Source organism: Thalassophryne amazonica, chromosome 9, assembly GCF_902500255.1.
Source record: "Thalassophryne amazonica chromosome 9, fThaAma1.1, whole genome shotgun sequence".
In the NCBI taxonomy this organism is placed as follows: domain Eukaryota; kingdom Metazoa; phylum Chordata; class Actinopteri; order Batrachoidiformes; family Batrachoididae; genus Thalassophryne; species Thalassophryne amazonica.
Genome location: NC_047111.1, coordinates 15,619,940 through 15,647,770, shown reverse-complemented (window position 1 = coordinate 15,647,770; position 27,831 = coordinate 15,619,940). Strand labels below are relative to the sequence as shown.

The window sequence follows — 27,831 nt, the reverse complement described above, 5'->3', positions numbered from 1 at the left end:
TATACTCACTCGACTGGTAAGCACTGAAAGCCGAGATAGACACTTCTGCCCTCATGTGAAACTTGAGTTTAGTCATTAGCATTAGCATTAGCATTAGTGAAAAGTTATCAGAAGGCACATGCTCACATGCATGCGCTGTACAGCAGAACAGGTAAGAGCAGAGCTGTGACCTTTCTTTTTTTTTTAAGTCAAAGGGGCTAAACTCCACTGACACATTTATCTTCACCAGATGTGTAGAAAATCTACTTCTGATGGAGAAAAGAAATCTGCATTTTAATGGTTGGCGTCGCGGACGCCACGGTGGAACTCAGGGCAGCGTGTGAGAACAGTTTATTTACCGTGTTTTCCAGAGTATGTCACACGTGTTTAAAAAAAAGCCTCTTGAAGGGGCAAAAATCCATTTATACGTCACACCTTTTTTCTGTATTATCAGCTCTTTAATTTGGTGTTTTTGTGCATTGTTTTCATACACTTACGAGGTCTGTCAATAAAGTATAGGTCCTTTTTATTTTTTTCAAAAACTACATGGATTTCATTCATATGTTTTTACGTCAGACATGCTTGAACCCTCGTGCGCATGCGTGAGTTTTTCCACGCCTGTCGGTGACATCATCCGCCTGTGAACACTCCTTGTGGGAGGAGTCATCCAGCCCCTCGTCGGAATTCCTTTGTCTGAGAAGTTGCTGAGAGACTGGCGCTTTGTTTGATCAGAATTTTTTCTAAACCTGTGAGACACATCGAAGTGGACATGGTTCGAAAAATTAAGCTGGTTTTCAGCGCTCTCAGGCGCCGTCATCAGCCTGTTCAAGCTGAAAACCTCCACATTTCAGGCTCTATTGATCCAGGACGTCGTGAGAGAACAGAGAAGTTTCAGAAGAAGTCGGTTTCAGCATTTTATCCGGATATTCCACTGTTAAAGGAGATTTTTTTAATGAAAGACGTGCAGACGGGTCTGTGCGTCGGGACGCAGCCGGCGCGGTGCGGCGGCACAGGAAAAACACCTCCGTGTTGATAACCATTTGTAAAATCGAGGCGGCTTTTGATGGCTTTCAGTGGAGTGAGTATATGAGAAATTGTTTAACAGCTGGACATGTTCCAACTTGTCCTTAAGGCTTCCAACGGAGGTGTTTTTCCTGTGGCGGAGCGTTGCGGCGGCTGCGAGCCGACGCTGCAATCCGTCCGCACGTCTTTCATTAAAAAAATCTCCTTTAACAGTGGAATATCCGGATAAAATGCTGAAACAGACCTCTTCTGAAACTTCTCTGTTCTCTCACGACGTCCTGGATCAATAGAGCCTGAAATGTGGAGGTTTTCAGCTTGAAACAAGCTGACGACGGTGCCTGAGAGCGCTGCGCGACGTCTCGCACTGTGGGAAGTCCTTAAAGCGACAGTCTCACCTCAAAATCTCTCATCAGCCGTTAAAATTTTCACTGAAAACCAGCTTAATTTTTCGAACCGTGTCCACTTCGATGTGTCTCACAGGTTTAGAAAAAATTTTGATCAAACAAAGCGCCAGTCTCTCAGCAACTTCTCAGACAAAGGAATTCCGACGAGGGGCTGGACGACTCCTCCCACAAGGAGTGCTCACAGGCGAATGACGTCACCGACAGGCGTGGAAAAACTCATGCATGCGCACGAGGGTTCAAGCATGTCTGACGTAAAAACATATGAATGAAATCCATATAGTTTTTGAAAAAAATAAAAAGGACCGTTACTTTATTGACAGCCCTCGTATTTCCTTTTATTCCTTTGTTTATTTTGTTTCATGTTTGGTTCATGTGAAAGTCAGCTTATGAATAGTTATTATTATTATTACGAATGAAAATGTGTGGTTTTTCAGTGTCGAAGTCACAGGACCTTCCAAACTAGTAAAAAAAAAAATCCTGACTGATATTCCAGAGGATCTGGTATTTAACTTGCACCTTTTCATACTTTAAACTGCAGTGCAATTCATTGTGCAGCCTGACGTCACACTTTAACATCAACAAAGTGGATTTTTTTTTTTTTTAAATGGCGCGTGGAAACATTCCACCTTGTGATAATAAAGCAAGAAGCGTCTGTCTGTCTGTAACTTACATATCTCTCAGACTGTTTTGTGTATTATTTACAGTAGTGTTCAGAATAATAGTAGTGCTATGTGACTAAAAAGATTAATCCAGGTTTTGAGTATATTTCTTATTGTTACATGGGAAACAAGGTACCAGTAGATTCAGTAGATTCTCACAAATCCAACAAGACCAAGCATTCATGATATGCACACTCTTAAGGCTATGAAATTGGGCTATTAGTAAAAAAAAAAAAAAAGTAGAAAAGGGGGTGTTCACAATAATAATAGTGTGGCATTCAGTCAGTGAGTTCGTCAATTTTGTGGAACAAACAGGTGTGAATCAGGTGTCCCCTATTTAAGGATGAAGCCAGCACCTGTTGAACATGCTTTTCTCTTTGAAAGCCTGAGGAAAATGGGATGATCAAGACATTGTTCAGAAGAACAGCGTAGTTTGATTAAAAAGTTGATTGGAGAGGGGAAAACTTATACACAGGTGCGAAAAATTATAGGCTGTTCATCTACAATGATTTCCAGTGCTTTAAAATGGACAAAAAAGCAGAGACGTGGAAGAAAACGGAAAACAACCATCAAAATGGATAGAAGAATAATCAGAATGGCAAAGGCTCACTCATTGATCAGCTCCAGGATGATCAAAGACAGTCTGGAGTTACCTGTAAGTGCTGTGACAGTTAGAAGACGCCTCTGTGAAGCTAATTTATTTGCAAGAATCCCCCGCAAAGTCCCTCTGTTAAATAAAAGACTTGCAGAAGCGGTTACATTTTGCCAAAGAACACATCAACTGGCCTAAAGAGAAATGGAGGAATATTTTGTGGACTGATGAGAGTAAAATTGTTCTTTTTGGGTCCAAGGGCTGCAGACAGTTTGTGAGATGACCCCCAAACTCTGAATTCAAGCCACAGTTCACAGTGAAGACAGTGAAGCATGGTGGTGCAAGCATCATGATATGGGCATGTTTCTCCTACTATGGTGTTGGGCCTATATATCACATACCAGGTATCATGGATCAGTTTGGATATGTCAAAATACTTGAAGAGGTCATGTTGCCTTATGCTGAAGAGGACATGCCCTTGAAATGGGTGTTTCAACAAGACAATGACCCCAAGCACACTAGTAAACGAGCTGAATCTTGGTTCCAAACCAATAAAATTAATGCTTCGCAGATGTGAAGAAATCATGAAAAACTGTTGTTATACAACTAAATGCTAGTTTAGTGATTCACAGGATTGCTAAAAAAGCAGTTTGAACATAATAGTTTTGAGTTTGTAGCGTCAACAGCAGATGCTACTATTATTGTGAACACCCCCTTTTCTACTTTTTTTTTTACTAATAGCCCAATTTCATAGCCTTAAGAGTGTGCATATCATGAATGCTTGGTCTTGTTGGATTTGTGAGAAACTACTGAATCTACTGGTACCTTGTTTCCCATGTAACAATAAGAAATATACTCAAAACCTGAATTAATCTTTTTAGTCACATAGCACTACTATTATTCTGAACACTAATGCATTTATTAGATGGAAATCCTGCACACAGTTGAATGAGTTCATCCAATGAGTCAGTTTTTTGAGTGTAATGAAAAGAAAGTACTTTGTATTTACCTATAAACTTTCCCCAGATTTTGTACTGGGTTTTTACTAATTAGTAATCCGGGGGGCCAGAAAAACACTTAAAGGTCACAAAAATTCATTCAGATTTAATCATTTGGTGATGCATCCACCTTGACTGTTAAGTATCAGTATCTGTGATTTTTAAGTATCAGTATCGGTGATACTGGCCCTGTATTTACTTGGTATTGAATCAATACCAAATCTTGCAATATTGCACACTCGACCACAAAGGAAATAAGTGCTTGTACTTTGCGTTTATCCTTTTACTATCATGCTATTGTATACAACTTCATACAATGAATTAGATCAAATACAGTAACTTCAGTAGTTGTAAGTTGTAACTTCCACCCGACAATATTAATACTTATAAACACTTGATTTACAGTTTTTAGAGGAGGACGCTTTGCTGTTCGGTTGTGTGCGTGTGGCTCTTAAAAGAGCCGTTGTGTTGCCACACAAGCAGCTGTTCACTTGGAGCTGGTGTACTTGGTCACGGCCTTGGTGCCCTCGGACACGGCGTGCTTGGCCAGCTCACCGGGCAGCAGCAGGCGGACGGCGGTCTGAATCTCTCTGGAGCTGATGGTGCATCTTTGCTGAGGTTCTCAATTTCCTTGCATGAGTCACAGGGCCTCGCTTTCCTGTCGCTGGTATCTTCAACATGACCCCCCCACCACCATCACCACCACAAAAAAAAAAAAAAAAATGACGTGACAAATTTTGTCTCAGAAGAATTGTCGTGCATCTGGAGCCCTTCTTAATTTAGTTTCCGTGAGTCAAATATTTATTTTTCTAAGATACCTTGCCGTGTCTTTGAACACTCAGTCTTGGTGGGTATCATCCTGTGACCCACCACGCTGTCCTGCCATGGCATGGCTCCCACACCACTGTAGTACTCAGTCAGACGCTCTCTCACTCGTTTACCAGCTGCTGCAGAGTTGCCCGTTTGCCTCTGGATTCCATGCAGAGGGTTCTCCTGGGCTTGTCGTCTCCATTCTCCTGGTTGCACTTCATGTGTGGTTGGATCCTCTTTGTCTGCTGCTTCTTGCATTCTGGCAGGATTCTTGTCAGCCAGCAGGTTGTGTAGGGCACAGGCTGCCAAGACGATCTTGGCGACAGTCTGCGGTCTCTGCATCATGCATGAGTGGAGACACGTGAACCTGAAAAATAGTGACGTCACTGCATCATTACAAAACTAAAACTGCAAAGTCACAAAGTTTTCATGAACATACCTGTTGGCCAAGATGCCAAAAGCATTCTCCACAGTCCTACGGGCCCTGGACAACCTGTAGTTGAAGATGCGCTCTGCTGTCATCATATTTCTCTTGGAATGTGGCCTCATCATCCAGCTTTTGAGGGAAAATGAGTCCTCGCCAACAAGGAAGTAGGGGATGTTAGTGTCTCCACCTGGCAAGGGTTCACTTGGTGGCAGACCAGCTTTGTCCTGCTCCAGAGCAAGATGCAGTCCACAGCGCGTGAAAGCTCCAGCATCAGCTCCACACGCTCCCACATCCACATACATAAACTTGTAGTTGGCATCCACCAGCGCCAGCATGATGATGGAGTAGAAGCCTTTGTAGTTGTAGTACAGACTGCCAGAATGAGGTGGCGCTAGCACCCTCACATGCTTTCCATCTATGCAGCCACAGCAGTGATGGAAGTCCCATTTGTCTGAGAAACCCTGGGCCACCTCCTTCCACTCCTCTTCTGTTGTGGGACACTTGAAGGCCATCTTGTGGTAGTGGTCGTAGATGACTTGGCACACTTCTGGCACAACAGTGACGATGGTGTTGGGGGCCACCCGGAACCCACTGGCCAGTGACTTGTAAGAGTCCCCAGTGGCCAGATACCTCAGCGTGATGGCCAGCTTGAGTCCAGGGGACAGAGGCTTTCTACAGTTGGTCGTTTTCTTCTGAAGCCTCAGGGTCAGGTCTTCCAAAATCTGATTGAACATCTCTGGGTCTGTTCCAACAAAGTTGCTGAAGGACTTGATGTCTCCTGCTCCAAGGTGCTTCATGAGCTTCTCGTACATGCCGTACTCTTGTCTCTTCAAGAGCCATTCTCTGACCCACACACTCTTCCTTTGTCTTTTTCTTCTGAAACTCCTTTCTTTTCTGACTGTCGTTTCTTTTCTGACCATCCTTTCCCTTCTGGCTGTCCTTTCTCTGGCTTTGGCCTTCTTGATTGCAGCTACAGCAAGGACACATGCTGCAGCCTTCAGCACCTCAGCCTGGTCCTCATCCAGGTTGGGGTCCTCATCCAGCAGCATCTGCACTTCTTCTCTAAGGTTCATATCGCTTGATGTCTGATGACAAATGATTGCTGGACTGAGGAATTTATAAATACGACTGAGATCCTTTCTGCGATGCTGCGTTAACTTCCGGCGTAATAGGTGAGCAATAAAAAAAAAAGGGGAGAAGAGAAGGGCCGGGGTTCTTATAAACATTGAATGCAAATTAAAGTGTGTCGATCCACGCACGTGATTGGACGAGCTACTCAAGTTTCCCGTGAACAACCTTCATTCTGCTCTGCTGGCCTCCGCCTCCTCCTCGCACGCGGAAAAGGAGGCGGGCAACCAGCGGTAAGTTCTACCGTGTCATCAGCGGGAGAGCGCGACTGATTGGCTCACACAGACGTCACACAGACGTAAGACAGGCTGGTTCCCATAGACATTTTTTACGTCGACTCTTCATGAACTGCCGCTGCATCAGCGCGGCCGCCATGTTGGATGGGTCCCTATTGTGACCCCAGTGTATTTATTTGTACTGAGGAAGGTTTTCCCCCAACTACAATAATCCATAACTCCCCGAACTTTTACCCGATTTTCCCTCGGTTTGGTTTGTTTGAAACAGCAGATATTCAGCTACGATACAGAATGCTGTCACACAATAAAAATACGTACTTTCATGCTGACTTTGTCTTATGCTCTTTAACAAAAACATATGCAATGGCATATAGATAAATATATAAATGATTTAATTTTATAGTTTAGTAAAGAAACAAGCTTGGATTTTTCATTTGAAAAACACACACACACACACACACACAGGACATCACTTTAATTTCCTCTGCTTTGCTCAGCAGGTTTTGTTACAAAGATGAAATTTTTTTTTCAAGGCCAGGAAAAGAGGAAAATAAAGTTCTGGGTCATTCCAGGGTCTTAAACTTCATTCTTAGGTTAGGTTTGGAACTGGGGCAGGAGAGATAAAAGCCTTGAATAAGAACTGTTTTTCACAGCTTCTTGCATGTGCTGTTTCTCTGTAACTCCAGTGGAGTTAATTTTGTGATGTGGTGCAGTTTTACTTTGTGAAATACAGACACCACATGACTGAAGCATGAAATGATGGTTCTCAGTCAATTCCAAAGAATTGTGAAACAAAAGCGCATAACAAGTGGATGGAAATACGCACAAATGCACTCTTCCTTTTGCTGCATTAACAAAAATTTGCATAAGAATTGCGATAGTACTTGTGAAAGGTAATCCCACGCGATCTGGTTGCAACCATAAGCAGCACAAAATACTAGCATATGACTCCGGTTGACTCTGGTGCGAGCCTATTGTAAAGAGACCTATCCAATATGGCGGCGACACCTGATGACTTTGCAGCAAGTCATGAGGCATCTATGTATATAATGGCTATGCTGGTTCCTACCTCCTTCTTTGCTACTGTGCTCTGTTTTAATGCATATTAATTTTATTTTTATTTATGCATGACAATTTACAAATAGTTCTTAGCTTACGTGTTAAGCGTTTTTCACGGCCACACAAAATGAAAGCAGAAAAAAGTAAATAAATGTCTGAACAACCTATCTGCCTGGATGTGAGGTAACTTTGCTGCTGTACACGGAGGAGGCGGGAGATAAATACAGTCAGAAAATAAGAGGAAATATCACATGAATACTATAAATACGGAGCCTGGACCTGACACCTGGTCAGGTTTCCTCTTTCAGGATCTCCACCAGTGTTTTATGTCTAAACTCAGTTAAGCAAAAAAAAAAAAAAAAAAAAAATTGAAGCCATCCAAAACACAAGATGGCGCTGAATAATTTTGTTGGACCAACAGAAGGACTCAGGAAAGACCCCCCCCCCCCCCCAAAAAAGTCTTCACTGTATCACATAGATTTTTAGTTACATGTTATGTTCCCACAGGGACTTTTTTTATTTTTGTGGGATGCAGACTGAGTCACAGCGAGGCTGAGTCATATAGAGGCTGAGTCATAGCAAGGTCGAGACAGAGTCATAGTGAAGCCAAGGCAGAGTCATAAAGAGGCAGACACAGAGTCTTAGCGAGACTGAGACAGAGTCATAGCGAGGCTGAGACTGAGTCGTACTGAGGTCGAGTCATAGTGAGACCGAGGCAGAGTTGTAGCGAGGCCAAAGCAGAGTCATAGCGAGGCTGAGACAGAGTCATAGCGAGGCTGAGACAGAGTCATAGCGAGGCTGAGACAGAGTCATAGCGAGGCTGAGACAGAGTCATAGCGAGGCTGAGACAGAGTCATAGCGAGGCGGAGACAGAGTCATGGCAAGGCAGAGTCATAGCGAGACAGAGGCAGAGTCATAGAGACACCGAGGCAGAGTCATAGCGAGGCAGAGTCATAGTGAGACTGAGACAAAGTCATAGTGAGACTGAGACAGAGTCATAGCGAGACACGGGCAGAGTCATAGCGAGACACATGCAGAGTCATAGCAAGACACAGGCAGAGTCATAGCGAGACACATGCAGAGTCATAGTGAGGCAGAGGCAGAGTCATAGCGAGGCAGAGTCATGGAGAGACCCAGGCAGAGTCATGGCGAAACCGAGGCAGAGTCATAGCGAGACAGAGGCAGAGTCATAGCGAAACCGAGACAGAGTCATAGGGAGACCGAGACAGAGTCATAGCGAGACAGAGGCAGAGTCATAGAGAGACACAGGCAGTCATTGTGAGACTGAGGCAGAGTCATAGCGAGGCAGAGTCATAGTGAGACTGAGACAGAGTCATAGCGAGACACAGGCAGAGTCATAGCAAGACACATGCAGAGTCACAGTGAGACTGAGACAGAGTCATAGGGAGGCAGAGTCATAGTGAGACTGAGACAGAGTCATAGTGAGACTGAGACAGAGTCATAGCGAGACACATGCAGAGTCATAGCGAGACACATGCAGAGTCATAGCGAGACACATGCAGAGTCATAGCGAGACTGAGACAGAGTCATAGGGAGGCAGAGTCATAGTGAGACTGAGACAGAGTCAAAGCGAGACACATGCAGAGTCATAGTGAGACACAGGCAGAGTCATAGCGAGACACAGGCAGAGTCATAGCGAGACACATGCAGAGTCATAGTGAGACTGAGACAGAGTCATAGAGAGACACATGCAGTCATAGTGAGACTGAGACAGCGTCAAAGCAAGACACAGGCAGAGTCATAGCGAGACACATGCAGAGTCATAGTGAGACTGAGACAGCGTCAAAGCAAGACACAGGCAGAGTCATAGCGAGACACATGCAGAGTCATAGTGAGACTGAGACAGAGTCAAAGCAAGACACAGGCAGAGTCATAGTGAGACACATGCAGAGTCATAGTGAGACTGAGACAGAGTCATAGCGAGGCCGAGACAGAGTCATACTGAGGCCGAGTCATAGTGAGACCGAGGCAGAGTTGTAGCGAGGCCAAGGCAGAGTCATAAAGAGGCCGAGGCAGAGTCTTAGCAAGGCAGAGACAGAGTCATACCGAGGCTGAGACAGAGTCATAGCGAGACAGAGACAGAGTCATAGTCAGGCCAAGGCAGAGTCATAGCGAGGCCAAGGCAGAGTCATAAAGAGGCCGAGGCAGAGTCTTAGCAAGACTGAGACAGAGTCATAGCAAGGCAGAGTCATAGCGAGACAGAGGCAGAGTCATAGAGACACCGAGGCAGAGTCATAGCGAGGCAGAGTCATAGTGAGACTGAGACAGAGCCATAGTGAGACTGAGACAGAGTCATAGCAAGACACGGGCAGAGTCATAGCGAGACACAGGTAGTGATTGCAAGACACGGCCAGAGTCATAGCGAGACACAGGCAGAGTCATAGCAAGACACAGGCAGAGTCATAGCGAGACACATGCAGAGTCATAGCAAGACACAGGCAGAGTCATAGCGAGACACAGGCAGAGTCATAGCGAGACACATGCAGAGTCATAGCGAGACACATGCAGAGTCATAGCAAGGCAGAGGCGGAGTCATAGCGAGGCAGAGTCATGGAGAGACTGAGGCAGAGTCATGGAGAGACCGAGGCAGAGTCATGGCAAAACCGAGACAGAGTCATAGCGAGACAGAGGCAGAGTCATAGCGAAACTGAGACAGAGTCATAGCGAGACCGAGACAGAGTCATAGCGAGACAGAGGCAGAGTCATAGGGAGACCGGGACAGAGTCATAGCGAGGCAGAATCTTAGCGAGACCAGGACAGAGTCATAGCGAGACACAGAGTCATAGCGAGACACATGCAGAGTCATAGTGAGACTGAGACAGAGTCATAGGGAGGCAGAGTCATAGTGAGACTGAGACAGAGTCAAAGCGAGACACAGGCAGAGTCATAGTGAGACTGAGACAGAGTCAAAGAGAGACACAGACAGAGTCATAGCGAGACACATGCAGAGTCATAGGGAGACCAGGACAGAGTCATAGCGAGGCAGAGTCTTAGCAAGACCAGGACAGAGTCATAGCGAGGCAGAGGCAGAATCATAGCGAGACACAGGCAGTTATTGTGAGACTGAGACAGAGTCATAGCGAGGCCGAGACAGAGTCATAGTGAGGCCAAGGCAGAGTCGTAGCGAGGCCAAGGCAGAGTCATAAAGAGGCTGAGACAGAGTCATAGCGAGACAGAGACAGAGTCATAGCGAGACAGAGACAGAGTCATAGCGAGGCCAAGGCAGAGTCGTAGCGAGGCCGAGGCAGAGTCTTAGCGAGACTGAGACAGAGTCATAGCGAGGCAGAGACAGAGTCATGGCAAGGCAGAGTCATAGCGAGACAGAGGCAGAGTCATAGAGACACCGAGGCAGAGTCATAGTGAGACTGAGACAGAGTCATAGTGAGACACGGGCAGAATCATAGCGAGACACAGGCAGTGATTGCGAGACACGGCCAGAGTCATAGCGAGACACAAGCAGAGTTATAGCGAGACACATGCAGAGTCATAGCGAGACACTGGCAGAGTCATAGCGAGACACTGGCAGAGTCATAGCGAGACACTGGCAGAGTCATAGCGAGACAGAGTCATGGAGAGACTGAGGCAGAGTCATGGCAAAACCGAGACAGAGTCATAGCGAGACAGAGGCAGAGTCATAGCGAGACAGAGGCAGAGTCATAGCGAGACAGAGACAGAGTCATAGCGAAACCGAGACAGAGTCATAGCGAGACAGAGGCAGAGTCATAGGGAGACCAGGACAGAGTCATAGCGAGGCAGAGTCTTAGCGAGACCAGGACTGAGTCATAGTGAGACACAGGCAGAGTCATAGTGAGACCGGGACAGAGTCATAGTGAGGCAGAGTCATAGTGAGACTGAGACAGAGTGAAAGCAAGACACAGGCAGAGTCATAGTGAGACTGAGACAGAGTCAAAGCAAGACACAGGCAGAGTCATAGCAAGACACATGCAGAGTCATAGTGAGACTGAGACAGAGTCAAAGCAAGACACAGGCAGAGTCATAGTGAGACTGAGACAGAGTCAAAGCAAGACACATGCAGAGTCATAGTGAGACTGAGACAGAGTCATAGCGAGACCGAGGGATCAAAAAGGCCTTGAGACCTCCAACACTGGTGCACACTTTGATGCTAAAATAAGGACGTCTGTTCATACCTGTTAGGAGGAAAAAAAGCTTGAAAGATTCATAATGTGTTGACTGTTGATGTAGTGGAGCTCATGTGTTACTGATCACGTGTAACTGAACAACAATGATCAGTTACACTTTCATAAAAGTGACTTGCATTTTCATCCAGAAGGTAAAATTGAATCACTAGAGAATTCAAAAACGTTTGTCCAACAATGATTTCAGTCATATGAGTTTGTTAGTTTGGGGTGTAATTGTGCTAACGAGCAAACAGACAGGTGCAGGTGGAAGGAGAATCTTCTGGATGAACGTAGAGTGACGAGTCCTCCTGTGGAGGTGACGACATCTCGTTTCCTGACAGAAGGTGATGTTCTGCTGATCGCAGCTCATTTCAGTCTGTTTGTCACTTAGCAGCAAAACTCAACTTTCCATGAAAAGGTGTTTCCATGGCAACAGGTTATTACTGGAGGTGACAGAAAGGAAACACGTTTTGTGACATCTACTCATGTTCAGATGTTTCAAGAAGACCCATCTGCTACAATTCACCACCAAACAAACTTCACTTTAAAAACATTTCAAGGAACATGTTTTATTTTCTCTTCGTTTACACCTTCATGGTTACTTCAGTGACTGGAAGCAATCAGATAAATTGGAGAGGTTTTTATTTGTTTATATTTTTGTCTTTAAAAGAACATTGATGAATAATAAACTTTTTCCATCCAACATATTTGTGAGGTCTGTTAGCAAAGTCCAGTCTGGTAGCGTGTGCTGGTGCCGTGCTTTGCCGAATCCACCACTCCACAGAACTGCTTTAGTTCCTGGATGGCAACCACTCAGGCAGACAACTGGTCAATCCCACTTCTCCCAAGTATTGATCTATCTGCTGCCAAAAGGTGAAATGTGGGCGTGTCCTTGAGCTTTTGCATAGAGAAATGCATCATAAAATGTCAAAATTGAAGCTCTGATTCTGTAGAGACTTTCAAGTTCAGACTTAAGACTCTTATTTTCCCTTTCGTATGGCTAGCATACTGGCATAGTATGTTACTATGCTTTTTACTCTTTTAATTCCTTTTTTTTAGTAAACAAAGCGGGCCACGGCCTCAACTTTATCTAAAGTCTGGGTCTGTTAGTGAAGCTTAGGGTTAGTGGACGGTGATCACCTTAGTATTTCTTCTGCTTCCCTGTTGATTAATGCTGATGAATTAAACCTTAAGTGTAGTTTTTCTGGCCAATTGATTCTGTTTTATTTTTCTGTCTGTCTGAGATGCAGCTGAATCCATGTGCTGGATTAGATGATTTCTGTGGTGGATGCGGGACGGACTCCGCTGTAGGAACAGGTCCACTCATTGGATAGCAGATTTAAGTCTACTCATCCGATCTGGTTACACCAGGGGTGGACAATCAGGTGCCATGAAGGGCAGAGATACTGCAGGTTTTCCTTACAACCAATCACCTCAGCAGGTGATTTCATTAATGATCAGGTGTTTATGTTCAGGGGAGAAGCTCATCAGAAAACCCACTTGAGGTGATTGGTTGCAAGGAAAACCTGCAGTGTCTTGGCCCTCGCTGCCCACCCGTGAGTTACACTCAAGGTAATTTCACTTTATTTATGATACACTGAAATAATTTCCACAAAAAAATCAGTTTGGTTTTCCATCATCCAGGCTGATTTCAAGAAGTTTACAAAAGCAACTGGATGTCTTGCTCAGATATTGGCACGTTTCACCACTCAACCTAGGACGTTGTGGATCATGTCCAGAAATCAAAAGGTTGGTGGATCAAGAAGTGTCACATGTCAGTGTGTCTTTGAGCAAGTCACTGAATCCTAAACATCCCTCAGACTCAATCCAACAAATTCTAGACTGGATGGGGAGTCCAGCTACTATGAACACAGCAACAACCAGCAAGCAAAGAAGACAGAGTTGCCTCACAAGAAGAAGGTCCTTGGTTCAAAGCCCACCAGTGCCCCAGTCTCTCTCTCTATATGTGGAGTTGCATCAAGAAGACCACTTGGTGTAAAACTTGTGCCAAATCAACACGAGGATCCATACTGGATGTTCCTTAACAAAGTGGGAAAAGCCAAAAATAAATGAGTGGAAAACCTGAGGTCAGTAGATTTCGTCCCATTAGAGGCCCTGAAGTCCATCAGGCCGGCGTTTGTCCACGGAGACCGTGACGTGAAGCAGACGAGTCACTGACTCCCTCTGGATCGGACTCCAGTCCATTACATGCTCATCAGGACCCAGTTACAGCTGTGTGGACAGGGACAGTGCTGAGGACATGTCCTTCCAAAGGACACAGACAGGTGTCCTGAAGGACACACCTGGAGTCTACAGGTTGGTGGTCCAACTCCGATGCCACGGAGCCATGAAACAATGAAACCTTTCATTCTTCCACTTGGTTGATTATTTGTTTTGAGCTGTGTGAAGGTGATGGACGCGATCACTTAGTGTCCACGCGTCCATGAGATGATCACTAATGGACGGAGTGCTTTGCTCAGCAGAAGTGGCTGAGAATGTTTGGAGGTGATTGGATCATCTCGCCTCATTACTTCAGGTTGTTTTGTTGATGCAAATGTTTGAAGAGCGCTCAATCAGAAACAGAACCGCAGCACTGACGCCGCCCGTCTTTGCGCTGACACTCAAGAGGGGGCGTGGCCTGCTGCTGCTCCTGGGGTATAAAGAAAGAGGAGGCCCTCTGTTCTTCCTCACACCACTTAGATCTCTGCAGCTCCTGTTCTTCAACACCAGGTTGCTTCATTCATCTCCTCTTCCTCCTCCTCAGCCTCTAAAGGTGAGCTCTCCTCCTCCTTCTGTGTGTCTGCAGGTGAGTTCTTCTAACATTATGACTCTACAGGTGCACCGTCCAACTCCTCCTCCTGCTGTGTCTCCAGCTTTGGACTTTTCATCTACTTTCTCCTCAGGTTTGATGTTCTCCTCTTCCTGCTGTATCTTCTCCTCATCTTCCTTCGTTTCACTTTTTCATTCTTTTGTTATTTTGATGGGGTTTTTTTTTTTTTTTTTACACTTTTCTTTTTTAATTACTTTTTTCTTTACTTTGTTGTCTTTATTTGAATGGAATATTTTTCTTTCTGCATTCGGAGAGTTTGTGTTTTTTTGAAATATAATATTTGAATTGATGGACATTTGAAAGAAGATTTGATATCAACGTGTGCAGATGATGTTTCCCCACAACTTCACCTTAAAATTTCAGATAACATCAAATAAAGTGGTGCATGTTTCTAAAAATGAATCCCAATGAAATACTTTTGATATGGGCACAACATTTGTTTATTTATTGTTATTTTTTTAAATAGTGATTTGTAATTATCTTCATGACCAAGTTAAACGTTGGTCATCTGACAAGTGGACGCTGCTGTGATGTGAAATTTTAAAGTTTAAAATGTGCTTTTGTGGTGGATTTGGGAAATATTTGTTCAGGTCTCTAATATTTAATGTGTATATATATATATATATATATCAATCAATCAACTTTTTTCTTATATAGCGCCAAATCACAACAAACAGTTGCCCCAAGGCGCTCCATATTGCAAGGCAAGGCCATACAATAACCATGAAAAACCCCAACGGTCAAAACGACCCCCTATGAGCAAGCACTTGGCCACAGTGGGAAGGAAAAACTCCCTTTTAACAGGAAGAAACCTCCAGCAGAACCAGGCTCAGGGAGGGGCAGTCTTCTGCTGAGACTGGTTGGGGCTGAGGGAAAGAACCAGGAGAAAGACATGCTGTGGAGGGGGGCAGAGATCGATCACTAATGATTAAATGCAGAGTGATGCACACGGAGCAAAAAAAGAAAGAAACAGTGCATCATGGGAACCCCCCACAGTCTACGTCAAAAGCAACATAACCAAGGGATGGTCCAGGGTCACCCGATCCAGCCCTAACTATAAGCCTTAGCGAAAAGGAAAGTTTTAAGCCTAATCTTAAAAGTAGAGAGGGTATCTGTCTCCCTGATCTGAATTGGGAGCTGGTTCCACAGGAGAGGAGCCTGAAAGCTGAAGGCTCTGCCTCCCATTCTACTCTTACAAACCCTAGGAACTACAAGTAAGCCCGCAGTCTGAGAGCGAAGCGCTCTAATGGGGTAATATGGTACTACGAGGTCCCTAAGATAAGATGGGACCTGATTATTCAAAACCTTATAAGTAAGAAGAAGAATTTTAAATTCTATTCTAGAATTAACAGGAAGCCAATGAAGAGAGGCCAACACGGGTGAGATATGCTCTCTCCTGCTAGTCCCCGTCAGTACTCTAGCTGCAGCATTCTGAACCAACTGAAGGCTTTTTAGGGAACTTTTAGGACAACCTGATAATAATGAATTACAATAGTCCAGCCTAGAGGAAATAAATGCATGAATTAGTTTTTCAGCATCACTCTGAGACAAGACCTTTCTGATTTTAGAGATATTGCGTAAATGCAAAAAGGCAGTCCTACATATTTGTTTAATATGCGCTTTGAATGACATATCCTGATCAAAAATAACTCCAAGATTTCTCACAGTATTACCAGAGATCAGGGAAATGCCATCCAGAGTAACGATCTGGTTAGACACCATGCTTCTAAGATTTGTGGGGCCAAGTACAATAACTTCAGTTTTATCTGAGTTTAAAAGCAGGAAATTAGAGGTCATCCATGTCTTTATGTCTGTAAGACAATCCTGCAGTTTAGCTAATTGGTGTGTATCCTCTGGCTTCATGGATAGATAAAGCTGGGTATCATCTGCGTAACAATGAAAATTTAAGCAATACCGTCTAATAATACTGCCCAAGGGAAGCATGTATAAAGTGAATAAAATTGGTCCTAGCACAGAACCTTGTGGAACTCCATAATTAACTTTAGTCTGTGAAGAAGATTCCCCATTTACATGAACAAACTGTAATCTATTAGACAAATATGATTCAAACCACCGCAGCGCAGTGCCTTTAATACCTATGACATGCTCTAATCTCTGTAATAAAATTTTATGGTCAACAGTATCAAAAGCAGCACTGAGGTCCAACAGAACAAGCACAGAGATAAGTCCACTGTCCGAAGCCATAAGAAGATCATTTGTAACCTTCACTAATGCTGTTTCTGTACTATGATTAATTCTAAAACCTGACTGAAACTCTTCAAATAGACCATTCCTCTGCAGGTGATCAGTTAGCTGTTTTACAACTACCCTCTCAAGAATCTTTGAGAGAAAAGGAAGGTTGGAGATTGGCCTATAATTAGCTAAGATAGCTGGGTCAAGTGATGGCTTTTTAAGTAATGGTTTAATTACTGCCACCTTAAAGGCCTGTGGTACATAACCAACTAACAAAGATAGATTGATCATATTTAAGATTGAAGCATTAAATAATGGTAGGACTTCCTTGAGCAGCCTGGCAGGAATGGGGTCTAATAAGCATGTTGATGGTTTGGATGAAGTAACTAATGAAAATAACTCAGACAGAACAATCGGAGAGAAAGAGTCTAACCAAATACCAGCATCACTGAAAGCAGCCAAAGATAACGATACATCTTTGGGATGGTTATGAGTAATTTTTTCTCTAATAGTCAAAATTTTGTTAGCAAAGAAAGTCATGAAGTCATTACTAGTTAAAGTTAATGGAATACTCAGCTCAATAGAGCTCTGACTCTTTGTCAGCCTGGCTACAGTGCTGAAAAGAAACCTGGGGTTGTTCTTATTTTCTTCAATTAGTGATGAGTAGAAAGATGTCCTAGCTTCACGGAGGGCTTTCTTATAGAGCAACAAACTCTTTTTCCAGGCTAAGTGAAGATCTTCTAAATTAGTGAGACGCCATTTCCTCTCCAACTTACGGGTTATCTGCTTTAAGCTACGAGTTTGTGAGTTATACCACGGAGTCAGACACTTCTGATTTAAAGCTCTCTTTTTCAGAGGAGCTACAGCATCCAAAGTTGTCTTCAATGAGGATGTAAAACTATTGACGAGATACTCTAGCTCCCTTACAGAGTTTAGGTAGCTACTCTGCTCTGTGTTGGTATATGACATTAGAGAACATAAAGAAGGAATCATATCCTTAAACCTAGTTACAGCGCTTTCTGAAAGACTTCTAGTGTAATGAAACTTATTCCCCACTGCAGGGTAGTCCATCAGGGTAAATGTAAATGTTATTAAAAAATGATCAGACAGAAGGGAGTTTTCAGGGAATACTGTTAAGTCTTCTATTTCCATACCATAAGTCAGAACAAGATCTAAGATATGATTAAAGTGGTGGGTGGACTCATTTACTTTTTGAGCAAAGCCGATAGAGTCTAATAATAGATTAAATGCAGTGTTGAGGCTGTCATTCTCAGCATCTGTGTGGATGTTAAAATCGCCCACTATAATTATCTTATCTGAGCTAAGCACTAAGTCAGATAAAAGGTCTGAAAATTCACAGAGAAACTCAGTAACGACCAGGTGGACGATAGATAATAACAAATAAAACTGGTTTTTGGGACTTCCAATTTGGATGGACAAGACTAAGAGACAAGCTTTCAAATGAATTAAAGCTCTGTCTAGGTTTTTGATTAATTAATAAGCTGGAATGGAAGATTGCTGCTAATCCTCCGCCCCGGCCCGTGCTACGAGCATTCTGACAGTTAGTGTGACTCGGGGGTGTTGACTCATTTAAACTAACATATTCATCCTGCTGTAACCAGGTTTCTGTTAGGCAGAATAAATCAATACGTTGATCAATTATTATATCATTTACCAACAGGGACTTACAAGAAAGAGACCTAATGTTTAATAGACCACATTTAACTGTTTTAGTCTGTGGTGCAATTGAAGGTGCTATATTATTTTTTCTTTTTGAATTTTTATGCTTAAATAGATTTTTGCTAGTTATTGGTGGTCTGGGAGCAGGCACCGTCTCTACGGGGATGGGGTAATAAGGGGATGGCAGGGGGAGAGAAGCTGCAGAGAGGTGTATAAGACCACAGCTCTGCCTCCTGGTCCTGGTATATATATATATATATATATATATATATATATATATATATATATATATATATATATATATATATATATATATATATATATATATATATATATATATATATGTATATATGTATATATATATATATATGTATATATGTATATAGTTAGATAGATAGAGATTCCAGGAGCTGGGTGACTTTTATTCAACATGAAAGGTGCAGAAGGTCTGTAGTATCAGAAATGCTTATGAGGCTAAATTGTGCCAGGAAATGCGATTCTTAAGTTTCGCAAGTGGTGGGTTTGGCTAGGGGCCACACCCAAATTACCCCCAAAAATGGGTTTATTTAACATGGGAGGTGCAGACTTTGTTCCAATGCCAGTTGATGCAGGTGTATTTACTGAATGGAAAAATCCAACCTAAGAAGATTTTTTTTGGTGGAAGCACTAATTAAGAACACAATTAATTAGTGCTAATTAGAGTTTTATTTAACATGAAAGGTGCACCATTGAAACAAACTTCATTACATAGTGTCACATCTCAGTAGTTAGACAAATAAACTTAAGAAGAAAAATGATGGTAGAAAGACCCCTTAAGAAGGGCCACATCTAGCCCCAGCTCCAAAAATGGATTTATTTAACATGTGAAGTGCAGACTTTATTTCAGTGCCAGTTGATGCGGGACTGTTCACTGAATGGAAAAACCCAAGTTGAGAACATTTATTTTGGTGGAAGCACTAATTAAGAACACAATTAATTAGTGCTAATTAGAGTTTTATTTAACATAAAAGGTGCGCAGTTGAAACAAACTTCATTATTTCGTGCCACATCTCAGTAGTCAGAAAAAAGAACTTAAGAACAAAAATGACAGCAGAAAGACCCCTTTAGAATGGTCATACCAAGATACCCCCAAATGGTATTGTATAACACAATAGGTTTACACTTAATTTCAATCACTGAAGGGGGTATTCACTGAAACCCTATTGTTAAATCCTTTTGGAAGGTCACAGTTGAAACCTACTTCATTACATAATACCACATCTCAGGGTGTAAGGGAAAAGTAATGCCAAAAGTCATTCCTGACAAATAAAATAAGGAGGATGATTAGTATAAAAGCAAAAGGTATAATATAGAATATATAATATATGCTTTTATACAAATCATCACCCTTAAAGTATTAAATAGCAGACATCATAATGCTCCTACCTGTGCAATTGGTATATTCAAATGCTATACTTTCTAAAACATGTTGGGTAATCAGAGGAAAAAAGGTATAACTACTATTTTGGGCAAAATATGCTTTGTTCAGAAGCCAAATTTGATAGTCTTCCATCCTTTTGCATTGTAGATTGACATGAAATGTGTATGACTGTAACTAAAGCCATCTACGTAAATATAGGCATATGCAAGCTATCTAATAATACATTTGATGCAACAACATATTCACAATCAAAATATCTCAGAATACATTTGTCTCCGAGTCTCAACAACATAATCACAATCAAAATTAGTTAATAAGTTGTGTTTTTGGTTTGCTCCATTCTGATTACAGCATGTAATTACTAGGACAACAAATTATTGAATTTATATTACACCTGTACTAAATTGCACTTTTACACTATGATCAAGATGGAAAAACACAGTTTAAGTTTTGTAACCACTTTTCAAAGTTCGAATACATCTATATAAAGTGTAAAATGCATCAATTTGATATCATTAAGCAAATCCACTTAGTAACATGACCATTTCAGAATGATTTTCATAGTGAGAAAGGGTGAAGATATACAACCATCCTCAATACTGAATGTTAAACCTACACCAGCAGCAAGGATCAAAATACATGTAGACAGCTACAAATAACCCTGATATAATGCGGAGAACTCCCAAAAGGATATAATAAATCAGTCAATCAATATTATACTGCCTTAGCATATGGTATTAACTATACTAGCTTTCAGTTTTCTACACAGTGCCCTGTCTGGTGAATGTTCGTTTCCCCATAATGCAGCTGAAGACATTCTTACTCTTCATCTGACGATAGGCAGCTTTCTTCATCAGAGGATGAAATCTCAAAGTTTTCATTGGAGTCTTCTTCAGCAAGGTCAAACCAAATGACTTCATAATGTCCGTCCTTCAGGTCCCATCCATCATCTGGCGGAGGATGCTGCATTAGTGTGTTCTGCATCCCACGAAGTGTATACCTGGTATCTTGATGTGATTACATAATTGTAGCCTACATTCTATATGGATATAAGATCCAGATGGCTTAACTCCATGCACAGTACATAAATTGCTATTCTTTGAACTGTTGAAATGTAGTAGGTATATATCAAACATTTATAATTAAATAAATGTGTTTTTCCATTCAGTGAACAGTCCCACATCAATTGGCACTGAAATAAAGTCTGCACTTCACATGTTAAATAAATCCATTTTTGGAGCTGGGGCTAGATGTGGCCCTTCTTAAGGGGTCTTTCTACCATCATTTTTCTTCTTAAGTTTATTTTTCTAACTACTGAGATGTGACACTATGTAATGAAGTTTGTTTCAACGGTGCACCTTTCATGTTAAATAAAACTCTAATTAGCACTAATTAATTGTGTTCTTAATTAGTGCTTCCACCAAAAAAAATCTTCTTAGGTTGGATTTTTCCATTCAGTAAATACACCTGCATCAACTGGCATTGGAACAAAGTCTGCACCTCCCATGTTAAATAAACCCATTTTGGTGGGTAATTTGGGTGTGGCCCCGAGCTACACCCACCACTTGCGAAACTTAAGAATCGCATTTCCTGGCACAATTTAGCCTCATAAGCATTTCTGATACTACAGACCTTCCGCACCTTTCTTGTTGAATAAAAGTCACCCAGCTCCTGGACGAAGAGAGATTTTCCCCTCATGAGATAGGCACTTTTGCACTTTTATTAATCATTTCCTTCCTAGACTAAACAAATATGACTGACTAACACAAATATTATAAATAGTGAATTTAATTTTAAGACTTGAGCAAATTTAGTTTTGTGCTCTAGTCTGACAATCCAGTTAATTTATTTGATTTAACATAGTTTTATTGTTTGTTTTTATTTGTATTCAGTAAAAAAAACAGCTTCACATGGCTGCGCTGTGGCTCCAGTCTCTGTCCCTGCTGGTCTTGCTGGTCGTGTCTTGTCCAGGGTCTCGGGCCATGGCCCCCCCACAGCACCTGTGCGGGTCCCACTTGGTCGACGCCCTCTACCTGGTCTGTGGGGACCGAGGCCTCTTCGAGAGAGAGGTGGACCCCCTGCTGGGTGAGACACACACACACACACACACACACACACACACACACACACACACACACACACACACACACACACACACACACACACACACACACACACACACACACACACACACACACACTAAATGTTTTTCACACCACCATGTTTTCTTTTAAATCCTGAAATAAAATTTTTAGATTTTGGGGAATAATTTTAGCAAAAGCCAAATATCATCATCAGCAGTAGAGAAAAATAGATTTGATTTATTTTGAACACATTCAAGTTTCCATGGAGCCACACAGGATTTAAAGATGTACTTGGAAACACTGTCACATGTTAACTTTCATTAAGATGTTTTCATAAATGCATACACTGTTCTGATAAGCACACATGAAATTTTAAATTTTTCAAACAATTAAAATATTTCAAAAGTGTTTCAGAAGGTTGGAAATTGCCATCTTCAAGGACAAAGTGTACTTATTGTTCTATAGTTTGTGGTGTGGTTCAGCATAGAGTGCTACATTGTGTATTTGTGGTGATAATAGTGTGTGTATATATATATATATATATATATATATATATATATATATATATATATATATATATATATATATATATATATATATATATATATATATATATGGGTAGATACCATATCTACCCATTACTTCCTCATCACCTCTGTTCCCTTCACCAACATACCCATTGAAGTTCGCTCCTATCACCACTCTTTCATGCTTGGGCACACTCTCCACCACCTCATCTAACAGACTCCAGAAGTCTTCTTTCTCCTTCATCTCACAACCTACCTCTGGGGCCTATGCACTGATGATATTCATCATCACGCCTTCAATTTCCAAATTCACACTCATCACCCTATCACACACTCGCTTAACCTCCAACACACTTTTAACATACTCTTCTTTTAAAATGACCCGAACACCATTTCTCTTCCTGTCCTCACCATGGTACAACAACTTGTACCCACCGCCGATGCTCCTGCTCTTACTTCCCTTCCACTTGGTCTCTTCCACACACAATATGTCTACCTTTCTCCTCTTCATCATATCAGCCAGCTCTTTTGGAACTTTTGGAGGAGGTTAAACAGCTGCGCCTCCAGAATGAGGAGAAAAACCGGCGCATCACAGAGCTGGAGCAGCGAGTGGAGGAACTGGAGCAACATTCTCGTATGAACGATGTGGTCATCTCAGGAATCCAAATTAAGCCGCGCTCGTACGCGCGTGCGGTTGTTGGTGGTGGTGAGGAGCCCAGTGAGCAGGAGACGCTCTCTGTGGAGCAACAGGTGGCATCCTACCTCCAGAGTAGAGGGATAGAGTTGGACCTGGAGCACATTGAGGCGTGTCACACTCTGAGACAAACCGGAGAGAGGCCAACCGTCATCGTAAGATTTGCCAACAGAAGAAACAAAAGGGCACTCTTGAAGCAAAGATTCAAACTAAAAGGAATAAATGTATTCATGAATGATCACTTAACCAAAAAGAATGCCGATATAGCCAAGAAAGCAAGAAACCTAAAGAAACAGCAAAGAATTCAGCAAACGTGGGTAACAAATTGTAGGATTCTCATCAAACTGAATGGTACACCAGAAGAAGCAAAAGTTATGGTGGTGAGAAATATAGAAGAGCTTGACAAATATAACTGAAAGATAAAGGTAACAATGTGAGACTCTATACACCACCATGAACATTACAACAAACATATTCACACCAAAGAACAACAAAGATACAGATTTGTTACAGAGAATCTTACAATTTAAACAAAAGGAACTGGAAACATTTAAATATACTGAGCACAACACACAAGATCAGGAAAATGAAACTGACCCGGTCAACAACCTTCTGTGATTACAACTGTGATTACTATACACAAGACCAGTATACAAATGTTACGACTTCGGACGACAAATTGTCAATCATACATTTCAACAGCCGAAGTTTGTACACTAATTTTAACTCTATAAAGGAATATTTGCAACAGTTTATATCACCATTTAGTATTATTGCCATATCAGAATCCTGGTTACAAAAGGAAAAGAGTATTGATTTTGATTTAGATGATTATGAGTTGCATTATGTAAACAGGAAATACAAAACAGGAGGTGGTGTCGCATTATATATTCATAAAACAATTCAGTTTACGGTTGTAGAAAGTATGTCAGTAACAATAGATGGAGTAATGGAATGTCTGACAGTCGAAATAGACAACAAAAAGAGAAAAAATATTATTGTAAGTTGTGTATATCGGTCACCTGGTTCAAGTATTGACATTTTTAACGAACAAATGGAAAAAATGTTCTCGGAAATAAGTACTAAAAATATATTTGTCTGTGGGGATTTTAATATAGATCTTTTGAATCCTGAAAAACTGAAATCAATAGATGCTTTTTCTGACACAATGTATAGTATGTCCCTTTATCCAGCAATTACAAAACCAAGTAGAATAACATCTCACAGTGCCACAATAATCGATAATATCTTTACGAATATTATTGAAAATCAAGTTATAAGTGGCCTGTTCATATGTGATATCACTGATCACTTACCTGTTTTTATTGTTTATGACTGTGACTTTACAAAACTAATCATGACAGAGAAGTAGTCCATAAACAAATAAGAACAGAAGAAACAATGAATGCCTTCAACAGCAGTTTAAGTACACAAGACTGGAGTACAGTCTACAGTGAGTCAGATGTAGATGGTGCATATAGCAATTTTATAGATATTTTCTGCACGTTGTATAAAAAACATTGTCCCCTTAAAGAATACTATAAAAATAAAAGATACAATAAATGTCCTTGGCTAACTAAAGGAATATTAAAAGCCTGCAAAAAAAAAAACAGCCTTTATAAAAAATTTATTAATTCAAAAACAAAAGAAGCTGAAATAAGATATAAAGTATATAAAAACAAATTAACAGATGTCATCCGAATAAGTAAAAAGTTGTACTATGATGAAATTCTACAAAAAAATAAAAACAACATCAAAGAAACTTGGAACATTTTGAACAACCTAATTAAACCAGGATCTTCCAATACAAGATATCCAGATTATTTTATTGATAAAAATGTTCATGATTACAACATGAATAATATAGTGAATGGTTTTAATGAATTTTTTGTACATGTTGGCCCTGATTTGGCAGCTGAAATCCCAAATCCAGGAATTCAGCAGTCTAATGAAACTATAAAAAGAAACATAAATTCAATTTTTCTTTCAGCAACAAATGAACAGGAAATAAAAGACATTGTTAATAAATGCAGAAACAAACTGTCTACAGACTGTCACGATATAGACATGGTATTAGTCAAAAAAAGTCATCAACAACATTTCAAAACCTCTGACCTATATCTGTAATTTGTCATTCCAAAGTGGATGTGTTCCGAAAAAAATGAAAATTGCAAAAGTTATACCACTGTACAAAAATGACAACAAACATATTTTTACCAATTATAGACCAATTTCTTTACTCCCACAGTTTTCAAAAATCCTAGAAAAATTGTTTGACTCTCGTTTGGAAAAATTCATAGAAAAATATCAGTTAATAAACGAAGGTCAATATGGCTTTAGAAAGAAAAGAACCACTTCAATGGCTGTTATTGAGGCAATAGAAGAAATTACTAATGCATTGGACAGAAAAAGATATGCTGTTGGAATATTCATTGATCTTAAAAAAGCATTTGATACAATTAACCATTCAATTTTAATCAACAAATTTGAGAATTATGGTATCAGAGGAGTTGCAGGAAATTGGATAAAATGTTATCTTACTGATAGGGTCCAATACGTGGAAATGGGAAATTACAAATCTGAATGTCTTGGCATTGCTTGTGGTGTCCCCCAGGGGGCAGTGTTGGGTCCCAAATTGTTTAATATGTATATTAATGACATTTTTAATGCATCTAGATCACTGAAACTAATATTCGCTGATGATACAAATATATTCTACAGTAGTGACAATTATAATGAACTTATAAATACTGTAAATGACGAACTAAGTAAAATAAAAAAATGGACGGACAGTAACAAATTATCATTAAATTTAAATAAAACAAAAGCAATGATATTTGGTAATTATAAGGTTAAATCTAAATTACAAATATGCATAGGCAGTGTCCAAATTGAAAATTCAGCTGAAAACAAATTTTTAGGAGTAATAATAGACAGTAAATTAACATGGAAAGCCCACATCAGACACATAAAAATGAAAATTTCAAAAAGCCTCTCTATTATGAATAAGGTAAAGCAATTTCTTGATCATAATGCACTCCGTACATTATACTGTTCCTTAGTTCTCCCATACTTAACATATTGTGTTGAAGTGTGGGGTAACAACTATCAATGTTCAACACAACCACTATTTATACTACAAAAACGAGCAATAAGGATCATACATAAAGTTGGATTTTTAGAACATAGCAATAATCTTTTTATGCAATCAAAATTGCTTAAATTTCATGATCTTGTAAAATATTCTCCCCACTCTCATTTCCACCCTTCTTGTTTTCTTCTGTTTGTGGAAACATTCTCCTCTTCTTCGTTGTCTTCACCCAGCAGTAGCCCAATTTCCACTGGCACCCTGTTGGGCAACAGAACCGTGGCGGATGTTGTTAACCCGGACGTTGTTAACCTGGAATTTCCATACCGATCCGGTATGGAAATTCGATTCTTAGTCTGCATAGTTGGGTTGGCTTGTTTTACGCCGGATGCGCTTCCTGTCGCAACCCTTCTCATTTATCTGGGCTTGGGACCGGCACTCAGAATGTACTGGCTGCACACTCCATGTGGCTGAGTTCACAAATTCTGCCACTAAAGGAAATTAATAACATTTGTAACTGTCTGTCAGGCTTCCTGTCTCCAAAAGGTGATGGCACAGCAGTGGGCCCTGGTGGAGAGAACGAGGCGGCAGAGTTTGCTTTGAAGGACCAGATGGCGATGATGGTGAAGCGTGACGGCATTGTGGAGCGGTGCTGTCACAGACCCTGCAACATCTTTGACCTGCAGAGCTACTGCAACTGAACTGTTCTGTCACTTAGCTCGCTGGATGAGTTGCCTCGCGAGTGAGGGAATAAAATGAAGTGAGAGAATAAAATGAAGTGAGGGAATAAAAATGTTATCTTTGATTTTTTTTAATGTTCTTGCTTTACTGTCCTTCAGTCAGGGGATGAAGACCTTCACACCCACAAACACTTCTGAACACACTGAAGAAATTCTGAACCAAAAAGAACAATTTTACTCTCATTAGTCCACAAAATATTCCTCCATTTCTCTTTAGGCCAGTTGATGTGCTGATCAATGGGTGAGCCTTTTGCCATTCTGGTTATTCTTTTATCCATTTTGATGATTGTTTTCCATTTTCTTCCACGCGTGTCTGTTTTTTTTTGGTCCATTTTAAAGCATTGGAGATCATTGTAGATGAACAGCCTATAATTTTTTGCACCTGCGAATAAGTTTTCCCCTCTCCAATCAACTTTTTAATCAAACTACGCTGTTCTTCTGAACAATGTCTTGAACATCACCATTTTCCTCAGGCTTTCAAAGAGAAAAGCATGTTCAACAGGTGCTGGCTTCATCCTTACATAGGGGACACCTGATTCACACCTGTTTGTTCCACAAAATTGACAAACTCACTGACTGAATGCCACACTACTATTATTGTGAACACCCCCTTTTCTACTTTTTTACAGTGGTGACATCTCATTCAGCTGTGTTACAGGGCGCTGCACAGAGCCTCTGACGCGCACACCTCAAAAATTCACAATTTATCCCACCAATATGAACACATTGATGCCTATTGTACAAATAACTTGCTATCCAATCATGAGCTAATCCTCTGATGCCATACTTCCATAATTTATCTAATAATGAAGTATGATTTATGGTATAGAATGCTTTCTGTAAGTAAAAAAAAAAAAAAACCCTACAGCATATTGTTTGTTTTCAGTTTGGTTTTCAGCTTGGGACTCCGACGAGGGCAGTTGCATCTCCTCCATTCTCCCTTATCTCTGCTTTTAACCTTCAAGTCCCTACTCCACCAGACTGTGAATTCCTCAAAACTATATTGGATTCTGGATCTAATGGACTACTATTGGATTAACCATGGAATTGATCAGCTGGTCTCTGTCAGTGCATTCTCAGACTGCGATGACTCTTGAACT

At 41.1% G+C, this 27,831-nt stretch overlaps 2 protein-coding genes across 3 annotated transcripts; one reads left to right on the top strand and one right to left on the bottom strand.

Moving 5' to 3' along the window:
• On the top strand, positions 1–26,985 carry LOC117516796 (insulin-like). 2 transcript variants are annotated; one of them, XM_034177651.1, is made up of 3 exons: positions 1–16; positions 21,491–21,683; positions 26,520–26,985. In XM_034177651.1, the coding sequence occupies exons 2-3, from the start codon at positions 21,509–21,511 to the stop codon at positions 26,690–26,692; spliced, it is 348 nt and encodes a 115-aa protein (XP_034033542.1). In that variant the 5' UTR covers positions 1–16; positions 21,491–21,508; the 3' UTR covers positions 26,693–26,985. The 2 variants fall into 2 exon arrangements, with proteins under 2 accessions (XP_034033542.1, XP_034033541.1); XM_034177650.1 differs by lacking the exon at positions 1–16 and adding an exon at positions 13,162–14,378.
• On the bottom strand, positions 4,403–6,089 carry LOC117516795. The gene is made up of 2 exons (XM_034177649.1): positions 4,905–6,089; positions 4,403–4,832 (listed from the first exon to the last, which is right to left on the bottom strand). Exons 1-2 carry the CDS (start codon positions 5,963–5,965, stop codon positions 4,457–4,459), a joined length of 1,437 nt encoding a protein of 478 aa, XP_034033540.1. The 5' UTR covers positions 5,966–6,089; the 3' UTR covers positions 4,403–4,456.
• Positions 26,986–27,831: the final 846 nt, after the last annotated feature.